This window comes from Mesocricetus auratus, unplaced genomic scaffold, assembly GCF_017639785.1.
Source record: "Mesocricetus auratus isolate SY011 unplaced genomic scaffold, BCM_Maur_2.0 Super-Scaffold_100676, whole genome shotgun sequence".
Lineage (NCBI taxonomy): Eukaryota > Metazoa > Chordata > Mammalia > Rodentia > Cricetidae > Mesocricetus > Mesocricetus auratus.
In genome coordinates this window covers 25,834,897-25,853,612 of record NW_024429266.1, presented here as the reverse complement: position 1 = coordinate 25,853,612, position 18,716 = coordinate 25,834,897, and the positions used below count along the sequence as shown (strand labels likewise).

The 18,716-nt window shown below is 43.2% G+C and overlaps 1 protein-coding gene across 1 annotated transcript in view; it reads left to right on the top strand.

Moving 5' to 3' along the window:
- The window catches only part of Ildr2 (immunoglobulin like domain containing receptor 2), a 62,232-nt gene that overhangs the window by 12,484 nt on the left and 31,032 nt on the right, over positions 1 to 18,716 (top strand). Inside the window, exons 3-4 of the mRNA XM_040739079.1 lie at positions 5,878 to 6,210; positions 7,092 to 7,211. Of these exons, the coding sequence (XP_040595013.1) occupies positions 5,878 to 6,210; positions 7,092 to 7,211 (453 nt within the window). The remainder of the gene's footprint in view (positions 1 to 5,877; positions 6,211 to 7,091; positions 7,212 to 18,716) is intronic.

Sequence of the window (18,716 nt, the reverse complement as noted above, 5' to 3'; positions counted from 1 at the left end):
GGTGTTGGGAACTGACCTCTGGTCCTTTGGGAGAGCAGCAAGTGCTCTCAACTGTTGTGCCATCTCTTGAGACCCATGAATAAGATTGTATATCATACCAAGGCATTGGGATTTGGGGATTTTATCCTGGAGAGACCATGAGGAATGAGTAGTCTGCAAAGCAAGAAACCGAAATGTTTGGTAATAAAACTTATATGGATGACAATGTGTTTAAAAAAGAATGCTCTAGAAAAAAATGTGGAGTATAGATTGGGCTAGAAATGGTCAGACTACTCAGGACACTGTTCTCATACACAGATGGTAATGCTACCTATATAAAATGATAGTTAAGAACTTTGGAGCGTGAATTTCCCTACAGAATTTTAATGCTGCGAGAAGATAACTTGTGGTGATATCTTGCTTGTACAAATAAAGCCTGTCTGTGTGTCAGAGAATGGAGCTTGCCTCTAGCTAACCATAGAGGTCTGGAGGTCTGTACAGACAGACAGGAAGTGAGATAGTTGGGAGGAAACAGGATATAAGCAGGGAGAAACAGGAACTCACTCTCTGGTCTGCTGAGATGCTAAGGAGGTAAAGGTGGCTTTGGCTTGCTTCTTCTCTCTGATCTCTCAGCATTTTCCTCTGAAAAACAAACAAACAAAAACAAACAAACACACAAAAAAAAGAACTTTGGAGCCAGTCAGCCTGGGCCTCAGCCTGCCTGTCAGCTGCTACCCTGATGTATTAGATAGGGTATGTGTAATCTTTGAATATTAGTTTTTCATGAGTAAAATGAGTGTGAAAATAACTTTGATTTCATAGGATTTTGAAAGAATTCATTACATGCTATAGGAGAGGGGCTTGGCACATAGTGCCATACAACTATTACTCGGTAGGAGGAACTAGAAGCCTGGTTGTCGTGGGAATAGAGAAAATTCAAGTTTGAGGGGTATTTAGACTTAGTGACTAACTTAATGGGGTCAAAGTCAGAGAGAACAAACCATCAAAGCTGAAGTTTTTACCTAGGGTATGTCAGTTACTTTTGCCTCACAGTGACCACAGTTCCCAACAACTCACAGTTTTGTAGGGTTTCAGTCCATTGTGGAAGGGAAGGCATGGTGGATAGTACCATCATGGTTTCGGATATAACTCAACTATGCATGATGGGACATAGGAAAAATACCCAACCCTTCAGAGAAGGTGCTGTTATCAGGTCTGGAAAAGCAATTGAAGTTTAGGGCAGGGCAACTAGGGTGCAAATTAGCACACTGAAGTGGGAACAATTTCTGTATGAGCCAAGCATAAGCTGAGAACAGCAGATGCTGTCCAGTGGGCACAAGGGATCCTATCTCTCACTCTAGGCATTAGGGTTGGGGCCAGAAGAGCAGTTCTAGACCCTCGTCTTCTTGTGAGGGTGTGTTCCTGATGAATGGGGTCAGAGCAGTCTTGGGAGTTGAATGGTACTCATCTTACCATTGGAACCTACAGAGTAGAGACAGGGATTTTCATTTTTAGCTTTCAATCTTAATACTTACGGTCCTCAAAAGTCTAGGAATCTGACAGTCAGAACTCCTGATCCTGTCCTCTTGAACAGCCCAGTACACGGTCCCATTGCACCTGCATGGGCAATTACACCCATACAGTGCACACGTGTGTGAGCCTGCACACACACAACACACTCCACTCTCCATTCTGACTTCGAGGACATGCATTAGTGAAGTGATGAGCAGCCAGACACTATCACCCCGGAGCTCCTAATGGTATTCCAGCATGCTTATGAATTTTCTGCCCACATCACTCTCAGCGTCTCATACACGGCTGTCTACACTTGCCTAGCTTGGGGACCACAGCTCCACAGAAGCCAATAGATACTTCTTGGTAGTCGCAACAACAGCAGCAGGTGCTTATCTCCAGTGCTTAATATGTATCATTTGTTACCACCAGTATTTAGGATAAAATGTCACTTAACCTTTAAATGACAGTAAAACAGTAAAAGGCTGTTACTATTGTTATGGTTTTACTCATGAGAAATCTGAAGCTCATGCATTGAGTACCTTACCTAAGGCTACGTAGCTGGATTCTAATTTAGGACTGATTCCCAAACCCAGGCCTTTAACCACCATGCTGCAAAAAAGACGAATGTTTCTGAGAATGTGTTTCTGATTCTTCGGAGCATGAGTTTGTGTGTCTATCACACACAACTGAGAGCTGACTAACATCTATTAATAATTGATTAAGAGAGCTCAATGGCTTGGCTTGCTCAAGTGACTAATCTCATTAACAAAGAACAGAGCTGCTGAAGAGGTTATTCTCAGCAATCATCTAATGAACAAACCCCCAAACTTGACTCTCCTTAAAAAAATAAGAGTAACATTTAAAACCTCAACAAGCAATGCTTTTATGTTGCACTCTTCCCCCTTGCTGATTTTATTTACCCTAGAGAGGCCAGGAACTGTGATTTTCCCAAGTAGAGTCTCAGCAGGACACAGAGCGGAGAACTGGCATGGTCAAGTGCATAGTGCGTTCTGGCAATAGTGCCTGTGTCTCATCCCAGCACAGCCATTATTAACGGAACCCGTGTCGCCTCTCTTTATGTCTCCTGGAAAACTGGGATATGAATAAAGATTGGAAGTATTACAGGGTCCAAAATTGGTGCTGTGTAATTTAAGGAGTAACTGTAAAGTAATGTATGTTGATGGGGGAAGTCCTGTGATTATGTCAATAAAGCACTGTTGGGCCAATAGGGAACCAAGATAGGTGGGACTAGGAGTCCAGGAAAACTCTGGGAATGAGAAACACAGAGAGTCAAGATGTAACGCCATGGGGTAGGAAGCCCGGAAACTTCTCCAGTAAGAGACATACTTAGATTAACAATTATGGGGTAATTACTTAGGTCAGAGCTAGCCAGTAAGAAACAAGCAAGGCCAACAGCTTCATAATTAATATAGCCTCCTGTGTGTTTATTTGGGACTGATGCGGTTCTAGAACCAGGCTGGCGGGAAGGCTTCTCTCAAGGAAAAGGCTTTCCTTTACAATATGTTGCTATTACAGCCATATGAATCAGGGAGAGTGGAATTAGCTACATCAACTGAGCTTCCAGATTGAATTGTTACTTATCCCTCAGTGGGGCTGATGTACAGAATATGGATATGATCAAACCTGGTAGTAGGAGATGGTCCTTGACATGTGGTAGCAGCAGAACAGGAAGTGAAGACAAAGGTGAAAATGGTGAGGGGGCATTGCCATGTGAGACCTACCTATATTAAGTCTGCTCCTTGAAGGTGCCCAACGAGATAGCATGCTTGTGTTGTGTCCCTGGGAGGAAGCATGATGGTACTTCCTGGGTAGATGAGGAAAATGAGTCTCAGATTGCTACATAGATTTTAAGACCTTGCCACTAGTATGTTGCCAGATTATATTCCAAGCCTTTCCTGTTTGATGCTAACACTATTTTAATATATTATACACTCTATGATTCACTACTTTCCTCTACAAAGCCCTCGAGATTCTCATACTAATAATCATATATTTGCTCATCCATTCCTTCATTTATTCATGGGTAGCCTGTAAGCACATGGCTGGTCCAAAACACTCTTGTGCTCATTACCAAATTCCATGGAATGGAGAAATCATTTTCTCATAATAAGAATTAGGGTCCATGTTTCCCACTGTGCCTTTCATGGGGGAGGGATATGGGTCTGGAAAGCGGGAGACATGAGTACATCTTATCTTTGTCAACACTGCTTCACTAAGGAGGCAAATTCCTAAAAAGTTTGTTTGAGCTGTTGGGTGAGTTATCTGTACCGTAGACACAGAGGAGAAGGTTCTCAAAGGAAAGGTGTCCTTCCTCACCTGTCTCAAGTCTATGCTGCAGTTCTAAGGCAAAACCTTCTGCCCCAGGTTGGGCCCATGTGCTGGTGCAAGCTTTTAATCACAACACTCGGGAGGCAGAGGCAAGTGGATCTTTGAGTTTGAGGCCAGCCTGGTCTACAGAGAGAGCTCAGGGTAGCCAGGGCTACACAGAGCGATCCTGTCTCAAAAAACCAAAACTAAGGAAGGAAAAAAGCCTTCTGCTCGAAGGTACAAGAAGTTAACTTGGCAATTCTTGTATTCAGCTCAGAACCTCTTACACTTACCTTTGTATTTCTTTTCTGTTTCTCATCACCTTCCTTCCTTCCTTCCTTCCTTCCTTCCTTCCTTCCTTCCTTCCTTCCTTTCTCTTCTAACAGAAGCTTAGTCTAGGCTTGAAACTCTAGACTTTCCCATTCACTTAGAAAGTTGTGTTCTCGTTGCTTAGATTTTCTAGATTTTACTAATGAATTCACACAGGCTCTTGGTCTCTCAAATTCCCTTGGTCTCTCATTCACTATAATTACCCCGTTCTTTTGGCATCTCTTCTCATCTGATTTTTGTGTCATTTCTACTTGTGATTTCTCTTCAAAGCTATTCCACCTAGTCTACTGTTTTGGATCTGAGCTCTCCCTGTTGTGAAAATACTTTTTTCCCCCTTTATTTCTTCCTTTTGGGTCACCATATGGAACAGAAGTCAACGTCTCTTGAAGTCATACTTCCTAATTTCATTGTTATTTGTCAAGTATCTTTTCAGCACCTCTGGGCTTCATAATCAAGGTTGGTAAGACAATATACTGTCCTTTCCTGAAAGGGCATGAAAGGAAAAACTCATAACACTGTTACTATAACTGTGTACACAACAATGATATATGTTGCTGACACAAAGAAGGAAGAAGGGACAAACTGGTCGGAGAATGCATCCTAAGAAGACTTTGAATTGAGTTTTGAATGATGGAAAACAGATTTCCAAGGGAACTGAGGCAAAGCATTTCAGAAACAAGGATCGTCAAGTGCAAAGACGGAGAGATATGGGATAACATGGCTCATTTTAAGGTGTTTGATATTTGTCAGGCTTGGTGCTCAAATAGTTACATCAAAGGGGTGAAGCTGAAGGCAAGGAGCTAGCTGGTGGATATTGGAATGTCTGTGGGAGCCCGGCTTTATGGGGCTACAGTTAGAACCAGCCAACTTGCCCTGGTTTGTATCTGAGAGGGAGAGTGTGGATTGAGAAAGGCTAGGTAAAGACATTAAGAGAAAGACAGAGACACAGGATAGAGTCAGGAGGGCAATTCAGTGAATACTGAATGCCCCAAGTTTATTCTTCACCATTCTTAAATACCTTAACCAAAAAAGGGAGCTTGGTATCCTGTATACGGAACAAACAGACTTTCTTCCTAATTTCTCCAAGGGTTCAGTAACCACACCTTAGATTTCAATTTCTCGTTATCTGGTCTTGAAAGTCAAGAGTAACCACACTTCATACCAAATCTGTTGTTATTTAGATAAGACACCCACGACTAAGATTAAACATCCCACTGTAGCCATGCCTTAGATCTTTATGTCTTACGACTTACTAGGGGCAGTTTTGAACTCTCTTTGAGCCAAGATGAAACGGAGCCATCTTTATGGGCCCCAACAAATGTCTTGCCAGATGTGATGGTTAGTTTCAGCTATGAACTTGATGAGATCTTGAATGACTTGGGATACAGCCTCTGGGCATGCCTGCGGGGGTTATCGGGTTAGGTTGTTGTGGGAAGAACTACTCATTGTGGGTGCTTCATTCCCTGGGCTAGGAACCTAGACTGCGTAAGAAAGAACGGGAGCTAAGGGCACACACTGGTAACTCTGTTTCTCCACGGTGGATACAGTGACTGGCCGACTCAAGCTCCCGCAGCTCTACCTTCCTTACCACAATAGACTGTAACTGGGAGCTGTGAGCCCAAATAAACACAGAATAAAGGTGTGAGGAGGGACTACGCGATCACGTGGCGAGAGGTGAGGCCCTTGGTATGGATCTGGCTTGAGCGTGTTCATTCTGTTTTGCAGCCATGGCGGAAGGCCTCCAGGTGTCAGTGCCTGACAAGAAGAAGGTGGCCATGCTCTTCCAGCCCACTGTGCTTCGCTGCCATTTCTCCACATCCTCCCATCAGCCTGCGGTGGTGCAGTGGAAGTTCAAATCCTACTGCCAGGATCGCATGGGAGAATCCCTGGGCATGGCCTCTCCCAGGGCCCAGGCTCTCAGCAAGAGGAACCTGGAGTGGGACCCCTACTTGGATTGTTTAGACAGCAGAAGGACCGTTCGCGTGGTAGCTTCCAAACAGGGCTCAACCGTTACCCTGGGAGACTTCTACAGGGGCAGAGAGATCACAATAGTTCATGGTACTGATGCCATTTTTATGAGTCTAGGGAGTGGGAGGAGGCTCGGTTTGGTTTTTTTTTTTTCCCCCAGACAGAAGGGGAAGTCTCATTTCAGTTCCTCCAGGATCTAATTTTGTGGGAGTCGAGAGCATCATGAGCCCAGACATATAGTTTTGAATGGCTGGGGAGGGAGTGTAGACAATGCAATATGTAGGGAGCATAGAAATAAGCTCTGGAGTAGCCTTTCAGAGCCTGACCTCCAATCTCAGAGATTTTTTTTCCAGAACAATTTGAACTATAGTTTCAAAATACTATTTGAAATAGTTTTTTTTTTTAAATCAGAACTATTTAGTGGAAGAACTTGAGGGAGACATTTTGTTCCTGGACATTTCCCTTTTAGCTCTTTACTGAACCTGAAAAGTGGCTTCCCTAAAAATTCCTTTTTCTGGAAAAAGGGGTGTATGAGTACAAGCTTGAGAGCCAGGTAGATGGATCAATTCCACCCTCTCTCTAGTTCTCTTAAGCTTTAGATAAGAAAAGGTCAGAAGTCTCATGACCTATTGGATCATTAAATGACTTGAAGAAATCGGTTTATTTCTAGGAACCCAAAATTATTTGGGAAATTACCTGATTCTTAAGTGCCATCATAGGCCTGGTTCAAACCTCTCAGCTATTCCTGAAAGTGGACTAGAACCAGATGTGTCTGTGGCTCTACTCTAATTCTCTTGCCTTAAGGATGCTACTTTGTATTATTTTGTTTGAAATAAAGCAAGCATTTTTCCAACCACTGTCCAGGCAAAGAAACAGAACTGTGTAGATGTCCCAAAAGGGTGCTCCTGTTCCAGGGCCCCCATTGTTCAGTGTCTTTCTTCAGGAGTGGGTCCTCCTCTTTGTGATAACAGATGCAGATCTTCAGATTGGAAAACTCATGTGGGGAGACAGTGGCCTGTATTACTGTATCATCACCACCCCGGATGACCTGGAAGGCAAAAATGAGGACTCTGTGGAACTGCTGGTGTTGGGTAAGTGTAAACCAGGGGCGACATTTTCATCTTAGGCTGCTTGCATTGCATTCCCTTTCTCCTTGCATGTATTAGCAGGCTGCATATATGGTCTTAGCTTTTGTGCACAGACAGGCCTGTTATAGGATATTCTCTTTCTGTATAGTAGCTGTATTTATCGTGTCTGGCCTCTGGAAGGCTATGACTCTTTTTGGAGCATTGTCAGAAATGTTTCTCGTTTCGTCAGGGTTCCTTACTTTTCCACTGTCACCTTTAACCCTGATTTCCCTTAGCCTTTTCCGCTCTTTTTACGTGGTAATTAATTGTTCAAGAAAATGCCAGAGGCCTTTGAAGTATGGTAGAGTCTTAAAGAGAGAACTCATTGGTGTGCAAGCACTTCTGAAGACCCCAGGAGTCTTTTCACACTCAATTGTCTCTACTTAAGATACTCAGAGGCAAAATAACTATAAACTGGAGAGTCTAGTAATAAAAGGCATCCCATAGAGCCATGTAGACGTGTGCTAGTTTAACTAGAAGGGGAAACGTCTGAATTATTCTCAAGCAAACATCTCTAATCCTTATTAACTGCTTCATAACTGGAGATTCCTTATTTTGGCTACTTTTCCTCTTGTGGATTGAAGGACTGTTAGTGGGAAACAAACAAAAGCTTAGCTTAAACCAACACAGAAAACTCTCTATCAGTTGTAGGGGGGGAACAATCATTGGCATGTACCCTTTAAGCCATGAGCCAGAAGACATTGGGTTGGTTTTCTTATAGCCTCTAAAAGTTAGCTGACACTAATTTGTGGGAATGTGCAAGAGTTCCTTGTTTGAAAGGAAAATGAAGTTTAAGACTGATTTTACCCACTGTGAGAAACTCAATACCCAAGGATAAAGTAACATTTTTGATTTTAGAATTTTTAGGGTTTTTTTTGTCATGACTTTGACAAAACAATCGCTTGCATGTCTTAGCCTTACATTTTACAAACAGAATTGAGGTGATATTGGCCTTCCTTGTTAGAAGGTTGACTTAAACATGATCCTTAGTGTCAACACAAAAACTATAACTGCTGTGACTTGTAGGAAAATGGAAATTAAAGGAGTGAGTTAAAGAATTATTGACAATGTCAAGAACATGGTAAGACTTGAGATCTGCTGTGGCTTTTAAAATCAGACAGAATCTAAGAGATACATTTTTGCCTAATCTCAGAACTCTAATAGCCAAGTTTGCAGGAACAAAAAGTTTGTTGGAGCCTGCAGTTAGATAATTGTGAGCACAGCGATTTGACTGAGGCAGTCATCTGCAGAGAAGTAATTGTGTGTGTTTCAGGAAAAGGAGGCCAGGTAAAAAAAACTACTCTAGATAATTTGGTCCCACTTGAGCAGATGTGGGGGAAATGAATGGAGGGAAAGTTTTTGCCATCTAATGATATAGACATCCCTCTAGATCAAGCTAACTGTGGGTTGAGGATGACTTTCTTGGGGCCAAAAAGAGGTCAGTGGATGGTGAGTGAAAGGAAGGCTCGGACGACATTGGTCACCAGTGATTGGAGGAGAGACTGAGGAACAGGAATTAGCATTTCTCTGAGAACTGTGAACAAAAATGAGGGACACTGCCATCAGCGCTCTGCATAAATTCAGGGCTTCTACAACGGCACACCTGAGGGACACGTACAGCCCTGTTCTGCTCCACACTGATTAGAAATGTCTAAAACATGATAGTTTTGCCATGGACAATTTTGGGCAATACTACTTATGTCAATTATTTAAAGGACTTGGTTTCAGTCTATGAACAATTTTGACTGCACTAAAGTACTAAATGCAAAATTCTGAGTCTTGATTGTTGACACCCCTCTATAAAAATTTTCAAAATAATGTCACATTAAGACAATTAGAGTTGTTTGGTTGTTATATTTTGCAGGCTATTTTGTGTGATGGTCTTTTCTTCTGTGAGACAAGGAAAGCAACCCGATTTCTGGGTTGTCTGTCAAAGAATGGAGCTCCTGCAAATATTTCTGGGGTTCACAGTTTGATAGTTACAACTCCACGAACTAATGATTATTGAATTTCCTGTGAGGAATGGCTAGAGGGTTCATTCTAGTAACAAACAAACAAACAAAAGGACTTTAAGACCAAGGTACATGTTTTCAAATATTTGGAATGAAGTTTTGTACAAGAGGAATTGGAAACATACTCTGTATGCCTGGCAAGTAGTTCATTACAGGTAGGAGAGCAGCCCAGGGTTGGATATGGAGACTACCACTGCCGAGGCACAGATGAAAAGTGAGAGATTCTGAACCAGAATAGGAAATGGAGACACCCTAACAACTGTTCTGAGAGCAAAGCGGTCAGTCTTGGGGATGTGTGGAGAGGGCAGTGAGAGAGATGAGTCAAACAGGATACAAGGGTTTCTAACTAGGTGGGCAGCCAGCTATCCCATTGACTAAGAAAGAGGACACAGGTGGAAATACAGGTACAGAAGCAGACGGGTGAGTTTAGTAATGGACATGCAAAATTTAAGATGCCCGTGGAACACCAATAGAGCTCTAGGGTCTGTGTTTCATTAGGACAGTTTTCATAGATTGAATCCAATTCCTTTAAGTAACTAATGGCAAATTTAAGATGCCCGTGGAACACCAATAGAGCTCTAGGGTCTGTGTTTCATTAGGACAGTTTTCATAGATTGAATCCAATTCCTTTAAGTAACTAATGGCAAATTGCTTGCTGACAACTGCAAATGTAGGTCTGAAAATCAGGAGACAGTGGGTTTAAGAATCATGACCAACAGACAGGCAGAGCCATATGAGAGTTGATGAATCACCCCAGATACTGCTATAGGATGATCGAGGCCAAGAATAGAACCCTTTGGTGGTGTGTTCTGGTTTTACCTCATGAGAGTGGTAACATTGATACTATATGTGTACTTTTCTTCGATTCCTCACAAAACTGAGAGCTCCTTAGTAGCACTGAATGATGCGCTCTGCAGAGCCAAGGACCAATGCCTCCCCATGTTTGTAATGTTTGCATCTGCCCTGTCAAGGAGGGCTCTACCATAAAGATGCTTTAAAATGATGAAGGGCAGAATCTACAGCTAGTTCCTGCTTTGTGTCTCTTAAATGTTACTGAATACTGCACATGTCTTTGCTGATTTGGCACAATAGACATCTACAGTCTTGAGTGAGATAATATGGTTTGATTTCATCGGTCACAATCTTCATCTAGGTACTTAAGCAATTATTAGTGATAGCTCTGTCAGATTATGGTTGAGAACACTGGTTCTAGTGAACATAAGCAAAAAAAAAAAAAAACAAGAAGAAAAGAATGCATTGGAAGACACCAAAATTGAAAGGAGAGCTAAAGAATATATCTTCTTAGGAAAGAATTTATTAACTTTTACACAAATATCTCCCAAACCACAACAACTTTTCCACCCCAAAGTTTATTTCTACATTTGTTGTAGTCAGATGAGCAGTCCCCCTCCCCCCACACCTCAAGTGGTGGCTTGTGGTTCTAGGGTTCTCTTTTGTTTGACTTTGCTGTGCTGAAGACGCTTGTTCCCAGATCCAGGGAGAGTGGGGACAGCATGAAAAGGAGAATGTAGAAATACATAAATGCTCACCTGGGGCTTTTTAGGACCTAGATCTGGTTGTGACATGGAGCCCTTCTGTAGTCATTTTGTATATGCCCCAGAAGGAAATAACAGTGGTTAACATAGTAGCTATCCTATACAGTACTGTCAGGAATCTCCTGGGTTTATGTTGCCAAAATCGCTGAAAAATATCTTTAGGGCTCCCTTGGAAGAGACCAAAAACCAAGAAAACAAACGTAAATGTTATTTTCCACTCTTCTATTTTCCCAACAAAAAAAAAAGTAGCTTTAAGAGAGAAAGTACAGTTGGTCTAATTAGGTCAGTTGTCCACTGCTTAGCACTGGGAAACCAGAGCTTCTTGGGGATCATCCTCCTATGTAAAGGGAAGGAATACATGAATACTTCCTGTCACCTCACCTCCCCCTGGCCAAGTAAATATTAGCTGAAGTGATGGCAGCACTATGTCCACCACTAATGTTTCTATACACTGAAACGAACTCACAGTGCTTCCCTGGAATGCTTCTATGGGATAGGAAAGTAGCCATTATTCCCCCCATTGGAGTTAAAGAAAATCAACGCCATGCTTTTATAACTGCACACTGGTTTTTAGAAAGTGTCAGTGATTAAACCCCATTGTTTTGATCCCTAACTTTATCTGCTTTCACAATGTCACAAGCCCTGTGTGTACTGAGATACCATAGATTAAGCTATGCCCTAGAAAATGTAGTTGCTGCTTAAGGGCTTAGGTCATGATTTCTACCTGTCCCAGGCTTACTTCCTTGATTCTCTCCATTTCTTCCTTAAATGCTCTGTAGCCATTGACCTGGCCTCCACTTCAAAGGCACAGTTGCTGCTGTCTAGATTGCACACCTCCCCTCTGAGCATGACTCACCCCTCTTCCCACCCCATGCATCTGAGCCTCCATCAGTGGCTGTGAATTCTTCCTTTAGAGGTTTCAGAACTATCCAAAGACGTGTGATTCAGGGAAACGGGAGGACAACTGCTGCTTCGACATTAAACAGGAAAACTATCCCAAACACCCTTTGCTGTCTTTTTGATGATTCAGAAGGCAAAGTCATTCTCAAGTTGGAAAAGCACACAGTGTTTTGGTGCTTTGAGATGATGGTGACAGATACCTTAGAAATATTTAGACAGAGTGGATGATGTGGGGCTGAACCAGCAGACAGTCATAGAAGGTGGGGGTATCTAGAAATAAGCCACCTGAGATTAGACATTGGTCTGGGATTGGCTGTGTATAACCTGGAACCATGCCACTGTTTGGTTAGGAATGAAGTTCCCTGGGGCAGCTCCAGCTGGCAGGAAAAGGACTTCACCATTTCAGGAAGGCTCATGCAGGGAAGTTATTATTTTAAAATCTAAAAGCAGCTCGCCTTGTTCTTACTTCTTTCTATGTACAGTATAAGGGCCTGACCTTTTCTTTCTGATGTCGCTTGTGGTAGCTTGGTGTTTAAAGGCCTCTAATTTTAAAAAGGGGGACAGAGCCTCCGTGGAAATGAGGCTGAGTGAACACTCCAGCCGGGCATTAGAATACGAGGACATGAGCCAAAGGGTGCTTAGGGTCAAATGGGGGGGGCATTCCTGATTGCAAATAACAGGTTTTTCAGATTATTATAATGAAATTGTGGGTGGTTGGGAAAAATCACAGAAACTCCTCTGATGAGCTTCAACACACAGAACAAGTTCAGTCCAGGTTTCCTGGATCCAAGCATAAACAAGGTGGCATCCCAGAGACCTTTCAGTGATTTTTTTAAACTCCATTTCAAAGACCCCGGATTTCAAAATTAATTCTCCAAAGAAGACAACTCCTCAAATACCATTCACTGCTTTGTTTTGTTTTAATACTGTTTCTGTCTCAGAAAAAAGGATGGTTATGCTTACTGATCATACTTCAAACAGTAAAGTACAGAAGAAGAAATTATCCCTGAAAAACCAACTCTTTTGAGCTGTCATGTTTCCCACAATTATTTTGATTGCAAGGGATGGAGACTCTAACTAACTGAGGTGTACCTTTTTTGGCTTAGGTAACAAGTAAACCCCAGGGGTATTCCTAGCTTCAGTCAGTGAGTTCTGGTGACTGACTGATCAGTGTGTCACAGGGCTGGTCTTTCGTTGCCTCCATGTCCTGTTCAGGCAGGCTCTCCTCACATGAAGCAAAGAGGACATGGACAGGACCTTGCTTCTATCTACCTCAGGAGGATAGAGGTCTTCTCTCTGCAGCATTCCCGCAAAGGCCCTGTGTTTGAAGGGATGTAGTCAGCCCCCATTTGGGGCTGCAGAGGGAAAGAGAAGCAGTTTCCTAAAGGAAACTAGGCAGTTGTTTCCAAATGAAGATGAAAGGAATGCCAGGCAGGCAAAAACACACACTGTTAACATTTTGTGGAATTCATCATCAGTTTCTGCTTCTTCGTGGGCCAAATGTAGTGCTAACTGAGGAGACCAGAAATAGGTGTGCTCCCAGCAGGTCCTTGTGTGTGAGCAGGCACTAATTTGGGATTGATTCTTTCCCGTAAATACAATGCTGCAGAATTACCTTTGTTTTCCTGTCATGATCCTATTTTTTTTTCCATTGCCTCCTATGACTTACCCAAGAGTACAGCATATATTACCTAGACAAGTGAAGGAATGGGCAGACATGCTTTCTTTCTTTTTTTTTGATTCAAGCTATTCACAGGCCTATATCTAGTATAAATAAGTGTCTGTGTTCACTGTAATTTTAAAAAGCCATTACAAGCTGAATAATCAATGGAATTTTGGGAGGGGGCATCTCCCACGAGGTTACTCTAGGGATATTTAATGGAAGATTTCCTAAGACTGCAGGGTTGTCCTGGCACCCACCCCTGCTAGCACTCACCCTTGCATTCCTGCAGTTCCAGTTTGAATCCTGTCCCACATCCCAGTGATTTTAGTTCAGGCTGTTCAGCAAGGCTACTTGTTGCCAAGACTCCCCTCACCCTTCTCTCCCTCTTTGCCAGCCACAGCCCGGTGCAGCTAACCAGGGAGATTTGCCTATTAGAAGGGCCTCAGCTCTCTGAGTTCCCATAGCAACAGCCTCCTTGGAGGTCTTTGTTGTCTGCTAAAACTTTGAACTCAGAGAGTGGCTGCTGCTGTTTCTCTCTGGAAGATTTACAAACAGAGGAAGAAGGGCAAAAAGAATTGGGGAAGAAAAAAGTTTACTCCTGGCAGAAGGGAGAGAAATAAAATGAATTAAAGAGCCACACTCTGGCCACAGTCTGGAGAGAACCTTTGGAACATCTTAGGGTCTGGGCTGTGCCCACATTTCATTTGCAGACTTGACTATGTTTCAGTGTTTTGGACTCACCCATTACAACGTGGGAACATCCTACTTCAGCACACACCTGCACCTTCAGGATTCTAAAGGGGCTGAGAAAAACCCACAGACTCCTATGAATAGAAGGACAGAAAAATAGGAATGGGTTTTTCTAGGCAATGCCCTGATGTCTCTCCTCCAACCTCTTTGTCCTACCTCTGGCTGGCTCTGCCCTAAACTTACTTAGATGTCTCTGTTGTCCTTGTTTATATGAAGAATGAGAAAATGTGTTGAAAGGATAGAGAAGAGAGAAGAGCCAGAGGAGTTTTCCAGGCATCAAGAGGACTCTAACTCCCCTTAGTGACTGAAGCTATGATTCCTTCAAAGATATGGGGCCAGGCCTTTTACACTCTGCAAGAACTTCTCTTAGCTTCAAGAATTCACTGCACAATCCCTGTCTTGCTCATTGATAGGCACCACAGAGTGGATCAGTATTGCTTCAATTATGATTTCTGGTTAAAATTGTGATAAAAAATTTTAATGAGTATTTTTAGCTGTACTAGGATCCCACACAATGAAGACACATAAATAGCCATCTTGTCCCTGTTAAAATTTTGTGTCTTTTGTGAAGATAAAAGTTACAGTTTGGCAGCAAAGAAAGAACAGTATAAGAAAAGATTAACTCTGTGCTTGGATAGTAAATGCCCAGGCCACTGATTCTCAGTAGAGGATGCTTTGCCCCCGGGAGACATTTGGTGATGTTTGGTAATGCTTGGCTCTGCTTGCCACACTCACAGGGAGTTATGAACCCAGTGAGTAGAGGTTGCGGAAGCTTTGGAACCTCCTACAATACAGGCCAAGTCATTGACACCCACCCTTTTATCTGGGCTCTAGTGTCAGTGGTGGTGGGTAAATGTCCCTTCGGATACCAGACATGGTCCGATATGAACAGCAGAGGCTTTGGGGCCAGACAGCTCTTAGTGTGCTAATATGAACTCAGTTTTCCCAATCTGTAGAAGTTGGAGAGAAGTCATAAAGGTTACCCTGATGACCTATTGTTAAGATTAAAATCCCAGCAGATGTGCCATTCTCCACATGTCCTACCGGTGTGCCATCCCAATCCGAGAGAACCCTCTTTAGGAAAATCTATATTGAGGACTCCTGCTAAACTGTTGGTTTTCCTTAAGCATAGTCCATGGGCACTTGGAGATTTAGTGTGAACTGATCCATTAAGAACAGACTCATATTTTCTCAATAACACCTGAGCCCTGGGGAAATTTTCATGATGGGAGACTCGGGGCAGTTTGACCCAGCACCCTTCTTAACTTTGGGCTGCCTCATTTTGGTTTCTATTTGGAAGTCCCCATTTTCAGAGAGGATGGCCCAGCTGACTACAGGGATTCAAAGTGTTGAGTTTATTCAGTGTAAGCATGGTGCCTTCACCGAATGGTAGTTGATTAGAAAATATACCCTATGATTTCTGCCCGTCACAGCTTTTCACTGCCCTGTGTCGTTTAAGGAAACAAATGAGGCCTGGCAGACGCTCCGTACAGGTCTCCGCCAGTCCCTCAGCCATCAGGGCCAAAGCTGGAGCTGAGCCCCGCCTCCCCTCCCTCCTCACTGGCAGCTCAGCTCACTATTTTTGCCTCACTTGTTGCTCATCCCCGTGGGAGGAACCGGCCCTTCAATTAGCGTGCATTCCTGACCACCATGGTTGCCGTGGTTACCTCGGGTGGCGCTGGAGCAGCTGGGTCAACCCGCGCGCTCTCTTTGTGGTCTGCGGAGCCTGCGGGGGGTGGGGGTAGGGTGGGGGACGGAGATGCGGGGCTGGAGTGGGTGGTACTGGGAAATCGGCTCAGCCGGGGATGGAAATAATGGCAGCCCCTCAAAGCCGGTCAGGAGACAGTTTTTCGAAGCCAGCTGCGGCTATTCAACCATGCAGGTTTGCCTCAGATTTTATTGAACTGACTTCCATGATGGAAGCCCCTATTCTAACCGAGGGCTGACTACCAAGGAAAGGGCAGGAGCTCTGGCCTTCCATGACCTCTCAAATTGTGTATCCTCTGGCCTCCAGGCTTATGCCCAACCCCCTCTTGTCCCCTGTCCTCCCTCCCTGTTCCCAAGGAAAGTAGTGGCCCCTGAATATTGAATCTAATCTGGGGCATGCTTTTGAGTTAGTCTGTTTCCATCACAATTAAGTGCAAGAAATCATACTGATCCCCCCAAAACTCAGTTTCCTCCTTCGGTGGCATTGCACCCTCCTCATCAATTTTAAGTCAGTCTAGTTCTCTTTTGCATTTCACCTCAGACCAAATCAAGCATGTTATATTACTAATGGTATTTTCCATCCATTCACTCTCACAGGGTGGGAGGTTGGATCACTACAGCACTTTGCACAGGCTAAGTACCTTTGCAATCATTTTTATTATTGTTTATTAGTTTGCAGCAGCGGTGAATGCCTTTTAATTAGATCACACTGTGTTATGATATATCCAGTAATCATTTTTCTAGCTGCCACTGTAAGAGGCACTGGGAGTTTTCAACAATCTCCAACATTTTCTATATCCAAGCATTATACTTTCATTATGTAAGTAGAGGAATTCCAGAAGCACAAGCGGATTGCAGCCACTAGGTTCCAATGCAAGGAGACCAAGAGGGGCTTACTATCTATTTCTACAACAAGGATAAGCCAGGAATGACACTCAGGGGCATAATAGGGGCGAGGAACACGGGTGGAGTAAGTAGTTCTATTCCTAGCTTGATTTTTTAGGCAGTTGTACCACTTTCAGATTCTTAACCTCTCCATTTTTTTTTAAACATCAGGTGGGCAGGGGCTGTGGCATGCATGCACTAACGTCTGTGGTCCTTTTTCTTAGCTATAAAATAGGACTTTAAATGTGTAAATAGAAGAAGTCAATGCCTTTGACCAAGCTTGCAGTCCACTGCCAATAATCTGGAAGCATTTATTACCAGTTAATTGCAAATGATTCAGTAGTAGGCATTTTATAGAGAGAATTCATCAACAGAATTATTCTCTAAATCTGTAATTTAAAGTGAACTAAAATATAAAAGACACAAAAAATAAACACATGAAATGTTTAAATACGTAATTTATAAATATATGTAAAGGGAAAATCTATCCACACTTGTGACTGATAGTCATAAACTATATTTATTGGAAGCATGGTTGCCATGGGAATATAGAATAAAATCAGGCATGTGTGTGCCCTGGGAAATTTCCAATATATTGGTTATTTTAAATAGCCATAGAAACAACCCTCCAAGCATAGCCATAGAAACATCTTTACACGTACATACAAGGGCCCGAGAAAGATGTCCTTGGAGCTGCAGGAAAGCAACATTTTGGAGGGTTTGGAGCAGAGAACACAGAGGGTGGATACAGTACAGCCCTGAAGATGAATGCAGAGCATCTAAGGAAGCTTGGAAGCGGTGAAGCCGAGATGTGCATGAACAGAAGGGGGAGGTAGGGGGTTGCAAGGAGCTGCACAGGCCTTAGCTGTCGCCCTGAAGAGAGACCTCACTCACACCTGAGAATGTCTCTAGCTATTTCACTCAAAGAGATGGACAGAGATGACTGTGCTCAAGGATGAAAGCAGTGCTACACCCACCCTTGCATGAGTTTCTCAACACCCTGCCTTTGCACTCTTCTGTGCCAAGGAGCCAGATTTAGTTTCTGAAAACAAGGTTGTATGAAATCTAGAACTTCACCTTCCTCTACCCCTTGAAGGCTTGAACTGTCAGAACTTGAATGGGAGTATGAAGGGCATAGACAAACGCAATCTCTTGGGGGTGAAATTTATATTCAGATTACATCTCTATAATGAATTCTTTGAAAATACGCTAGCTCTGTTTATTTTCACTGGTGTGGAGTGGGATGGTGCTTCCAGTCTCTTACACGGCAAGATGTTCTATTGCCCAGAGTACATTCTTGGCATCGAACACTGACTCCAGGATGTTAAATGTTTTGCTGTACATTGAAAAGTGCTGCGTGGATGAATTGGCAACTGAGCAGTTCCTTGATCCTACCTATCAAGAGCCTACTGGATTGGGTAGAAGGTACTATATTGAGCAACACATCAGAAGCCTAGCTAGAAGCCCAGCCTACTAAACTGTGGGATTTGCTATTGGAAAGCTTCAAGGAATCCGATGGGTGGATGAAGGGCCTCCTGGTACCTGGCCACTGAGATGCTAAGCTCAGAGCATAGTCCCTGTTCTAAAGGGTCTTGCAGCCAGCTAACAGAGGCGCATGTGAAGAAATCACTGCAGAGAGGGGGTATGCAGTGTTCCAGCGGAACTTAGAGGAGGAAACATCTTCTCACAGCAGTCACATAGGACTCTGTCAGAACATATTTTGGAGTCTTGTAGACTGAACAGTAAGTACTTGACCAAAGCAGTTCAAATGCTTTGTTAAAGAAAGCAATGAACTTTTACCTTGAGGGCCCTGGTTACCAAGAAAAGAAGTTAGCACCCTGGGAGAAATGTCGGTAGGAGGTGGATTATGAAGTGTACAAAGACAAGCTATGAAATAGAGAAGTAGGAAGTGTGGCAAAGACTGCGTCTCTGGCTAAAGCCCCATGACCAGATGGATTTGGATGCCCAAAAGGCAAAGGAGATGGCTACTGGGTGA